The sequence below is a fragment of the Chrysochloris asiatica genome, unplaced genomic scaffold (genome assembly GCF_000296735.1).
Source record: "Chrysochloris asiatica unplaced genomic scaffold, ChrAsi1.0 scaffold00061, whole genome shotgun sequence".
Lineage (NCBI taxonomy): Eukaryota > Metazoa > Chordata > Mammalia > Afrosoricida > Chrysochloridae > Chrysochloris > Chrysochloris asiatica.
This window is the reverse complement of record NW_006408579.1, coordinates 15,121,511-15,126,810: the sequence shown is the minus strand read 5'-3', so window position 1 is coordinate 15,126,810 and position 5,300 is coordinate 15,121,511. Positions and strand designations below refer to the sequence as shown.

At 36.9% G+C, this 5,300-nt stretch overlaps 1 protein-coding gene across 1 annotated transcript in view; it reads right to left on the bottom strand.

Moving 5' to 3' along the window:
• Nucleotides 1-3,537: 3,537 nt before the first annotated feature.
• Nucleotides 3,538-5,300, bottom strand: part of SLC9C1 (solute carrier family 9, subfamily C (Na+-transporting carboxylic acid decarboxylase), member 1) — a 138,469-nt gene continuing 136,706 nt past the window's right edge. Inside the window, exons 23-25 of the mRNA XM_006864212.1 lie at nt 5,059-5,190; nt 4,742-4,927; nt 3,538-3,675 (exon numbers count right to left, since the gene is read on the bottom strand). Coding sequence (XP_006864274.1) covers nt 3,538-3,675; nt 4,742-4,927; nt 5,059-5,190 — 456 coding nt within the window. The remainder of the gene's footprint in view (nt 3,676-4,741; nt 4,928-5,058; nt 5,191-5,300) is intronic.

Below are 5,300 nucleotides of genomic sequence, written 5' to 3'. Positions count from 1 at the left end.
AAAAAAAAAAAAAAAAGTGTCTTTTGTTCCTCTACCCACTCCAGGCTGGTCTGCATGTCCTTTCAATTGGGCATGTTCCATTTCAGAAGGTTCTAGATGTGGCTCAGATTAAATAACAAATATGGCAGTTAAAAGGATTCTTTAGTATATGAGTGCACTACTCATCTGCCAGTTTGTTATACTGTGGAGGCTTATGTGTTGCTGTGATTCTGGGAGTTATGCAATGGGTATTTTAATACCAGCAGGGTCATCATCCCTGATGGACAGGTTTCCGCTGAGCTTCCAGATGCACACAGACTAGGAAGAAGGAGAGGCAGACTACTTCTGAATATTTAGTCCCTGGTAGCCTTATGAATAGCTGTGAAACACTGTCAGCACCAAATTATTGAATATTGAAACATAACGAAGAACACCAGGATATTGTCAGATATAGTGCCCAAAGATGAATCCTCAAGTTGGAAGGCACTCAAAGTACAGTTGTTGTCTCCTCAAAGTAGAGTTGACTGTGACGACACAAATGAAATCAAACACTCAGGACCTTCATTTGCTGATGGGCACAACCCCAAATGAAGAGAAACAACTACTGTTGTTGTTATTAAATGCTGTTGAGTTGAATTAGACTCATAGTGATCCTGTATAGGGTTTCTGAGGAATAGCTGGTGCTCTTGAACCTCCAAACTTATGTTCAAACTGACCTTGTGGTTCATCTCATTAATATGTAGTGCCATACCATGACTCCAGAAATAGCTGTAAACATCCATAATTGGAACATAGAATGTACAAAATATGAATCTAGGAATATTGGAAATTGTCAAAAATGAAATGGAACATATAAACACTGATATCCTAAGCATTAGTGAGCAGAACTGGACTGATATTGGCCATTTTGAATCTGACAATCACATGGTCTACTATGCCAGGAATGACAAATTAAAGAGGAATGGTGTCACTTTCAGCATCATAAAGGATATATCAAGATCAGTCATGAAGTACAAGGAAGACCAGTTAATATCAGTGTTATTCAAATTTATGCACCAACCACTAAAGCCAGTGATAATCAAATTCAACTCACCAACTTCTTCAGTTTGAAATTCATCAAACAAGAAATTAAGATGTATTGATAATTACTGGCAATTGAAGTACAAAGGTTTAAAACAAAGAGAAAAGATCTGTAGTTGGAATATATGTCCTTGGTGAAATAAACAATGCTGGAGATCACATGATAGAATTTTGCAAGACCAAAGACTTCTTCATTGCAAATGCCTACTTTAAACAACATAAAAGACAACTATACACATGGACCTCACTAGATGGAATACCAAATTGACTACATCTGTGGAAAGAGCCAGTGAAAAAACTCTGTATCAGACAAAACAAGGCCAGGAGCAGACTGTGGAATAGACCATCAATTGCTCATTTGTAAATTTAGGTTGAAGTTTAAGAAAATGAAAACAAGTCCATGAGTACCAAAATATGACCGTGCATATTATCCACATGAATTTAGAGATCATCTGAAGAACAGATTTGATAAATTAGACATCAGACACAGATGAGTTGTGGGATGACACCAAGAACATCATACAGGAAGAAAGTAAAAGGTCATGAAGAAGATCAGAAAGAAGGAAACGACTGAAATGGATGTCAGACGAGACTCTGAAAGTTGCTCTTCAGTATAGAGATGCTAAAGCAAGTAGAATAAATGAGGAAGTAAAAGAGTGGAACAGAAAATTTCAAATGTCACCTTGAGAAGCCAAAGCTAAATATTATAATGAAATGTGCAAAGACCTGGAGTTAGAAAACCAAAAGGGAAGAACATGCTCACCATTTCTCAAGCTGAGGGAATTGAAGAGAAAAAAAAAGAAGCTTTGACTTGAAATATTTAAGGATTCTATGGGTAAAATATTGAATGATGCAGAAAGCATCAAAAGAAGATGGGAGGAATATGCAGTCACGGTATCAAAAAGAAATTGTCTATGTTCAACCATTTTAAGAGGTAGCATATGATCAAGAGCCAATAATCCTGAAGAAAGAAGTCCAAGGTTCATTGAAGACATTGGCATTGAAGACATGGGAATTGATGGCATACAAGTTGAAATCTTTCAGCCAACTCATGCAGCACTTGAGGCACACACTCATCTATGTCAAGAATTGTGGAAGACAACTACCTGCTGGAAGAGATCCATATTTGGGTCCATTCCAAAGAGGAGTGACCCAATGGAATGCTGAAATCACTGGACAATACCATTGAATTCCTGTGTGTGTGAAGTTTTACTAAAAGTAATACGAAAACGCTTTTAACCACATATTTGAGAGAAAAGGTCCAGGGGTTCAAGCTGAATTCAGAAGAGAATGTGGAATGAGGGGTCTCATTGCTGATGTCAGATGGATCTTGGCTGAAAGCAGAGAATACCAGAAAGATGTTTACCTGTGCTTTATTAACTTTGCAAAGGATTTCAATTGTGTGTATCATGACAAGCAATCGACAACATTGTGGAGAATGAGTATTCCTGAACACTTAATTTGCTCATGAGGAGCCTGTACATAGACCAAGAGGCAGTTGTTGGGACAAAACAAGGGAACACTGAATGGTTTAAAAGGAGCAAAGGTGTGTGCCAGGGTTGTATTCTTTCACCATATTTATTGAATCTGTTGCTGAGCAACTAATCTGAAAGCTGGTTTATATGAAGAGTGCTATCAGGAGTGGAGGAAGACTAATTAACAACCTGTGATATGCAGATGATAGAACTTTGCTTGCCAAAAGTGAAGAACACCTAAAATAGTTACTGATGAAGATCAAAGACCACAGCCTTTGGTATGGTTTGCATCTCAATGTAAAGAAAATAAAAATCCTCACCACTGGACCAATAAGCAATATCCATATTAATGGAGAAAAGATTGAAGTTATCAAAGACTTAATTTTTTCTCAGGTCAACCATCAATACTCATGGAAGTAGCAATCAAGAAATCAAACGATGTATTGCATTAGGCAAATCTGCTGCACGAGGGTCTGTTACTGGCTATTGGAGTGCAAAGGTTGGAAACAAAGAGGAAGGATCAGTAGTTGGAAAATATGGCTTGATGAAGGAAGTATTGAAGAGGCAAGATGCCAGTTTGAAAACTAAGGTGCATTTGACCCAAGACATGGTGTTTTTGATAACCTCATATGCATGCAGAATTTGGTCAGTAAATAAGGAAGAGCATAGAAGAATTGATGCATTGGAGTTATGGTGTTGGAGAAAAATACTGAAAGTGCTATGGACTGACAAAGAACAAACAGCCTTGTGTTGGAAGAAGTACAGCCAGAGTGGTCCTTGGAATCCAGGATGGCCAGACTTGGTCTCTCATACTTCAGACATATTATTAGGAGGAACAAATCACTAGTGAAGGGTATCTTGTTTGGTAAAGTGGTGGGTTGTAGATAAAGAGGAAGCATATGGTCACTATCAGTTGGTATCAACTTGATGGCATCTACCCACAAACACAAAGTATACGACTGTTTTATAAATGGAAAGGAAATTTTCAGAATCATTCAAAGAACTAAAACTCACCTAATGATTGTGTGTGGATAGCATGTTTACATGAAGGTATATTCTGGTTAGTATTCCATTTGTATTTTGTCCTATCAACTGATGTTTGAAGAACCATTATTTTTGTGAAATCTTCAATGCCTTGTATCTGAAAGTTGACAGAATACAAAATAATTTTTGAGCAAATATTGTACTCTGTTTCTCTGCTAAGTTACTGTTGTAGTATTGGGGAGAAAATTGAAAATATCAATAAATTTCTGGACATGCTGGTTTTGTGAAAGTTAACATTCCACATACCCATGTAAACAGAGAAAAGATTGAAGTTGTCAAAGACTTTGTTTTGCTTGGATCAGTCATCAAAAATCATGGAAGAAGTCAAGCAATCAAATGATGTGTTCCATTAGGCAAATCTACTGCACAAGATCTCTTCAAAGTGTGGAAGAAAAAGGTGTCATTTTGAGGTCTAAGGTGGGTCTGACCGAAGCCATGGTATTTTCAATAACCTCATATGCATGTGAAAGTTGGACAGTGAATAAGGAAGACCATAGAAGAATTGATACATTTCTGTTATGGGATTGGAGGAAGCAATTAAATGTGACATGGACTGCCAAAAAAACAAAGCAATTTGTTTTGGAAGATATTTAGCCAGAATGCTTCTTGGATGCCAGGGTGGCCAGACTTTGTCTCTCATACTTTGCATATATTATCAGGAGAAGACCAGTCCATGGAGAAGGATATCATGTTTGAGGTTATCAGAGAAAAAGAGGAAGACCCCCAACTAGATGGATTGGCACAGTGGCAGCAGCAATGGGTTCAAATGTAGCAACAATTGTGAGGTTGGTGCAGGATGGCAGTGTTTCATTCTGTAATGCATAGAGTCACTATGAGTCGGTACCTACTCGATGGCACCTAACAACAACACAGTATTAATGATGCAATCCAGAGACAGTGATCCTACTGATAATGTATGACTGCACCAAATCTAATTGTGGCCCAAATATACAGCTTGGCTTGCTTTATTGACGTTGGATAAATATAGCTTGTTGTTTGACTATCCTTTGCTGAAGTAATTAAGGAGTGCAGAACAGGTGGAGGAGAAAAGAGGGCAGAATGGAGGTGATAAGTCCAAGATTATCATGATAATTTTTCTAATGGTGGTACTTTGTTGGAAATATGGTATATTGATATGAAAACACGAATTAACATTTCTTTACCTGATGGCATGTAATAGGAATTAAAGAAGGTGCCTTATAAAATTTCCGTAACTGACAGTCTTCTACAGCTCCGTGTATGAGAATAACATTGATTACAGCCTCATCATGAATGTCAGTTTTGGTGGTCATTGGTACATCCTTTACATAAATATTACAGAGTTGCAATTGCATCTTGTAGTTCCAATCCTACAATAAAAACATAGTTCCATAGACTATTAATGGTTTATACGGCTTAATATGAATTCCTAATTACTTTCTAACAATTTTTAAATGCAATTCCGTTTGGACAGAAGGGAAGATCATACCTCCGTTCTTACCTCGTAAGACAAATTTTCTCTGATTTTTTTGGCAGTAATAGAAAGTCCAATTTTTAGCCACATTTTGTATTCTATCAAAGGACAGCATTGTTTAAAAGTTTGAAGCAAATACTTTCTGGAAATAAATAAAGTCTGGAAAAAGGAAAGTATAAGAAAAGTTTAGTATTTCATTTGTGAGCCTACTGGTTTAAGAAGTAAAGCTGTCTCATTTATATAAAGCATTAAAACTAATAATTTAAAAA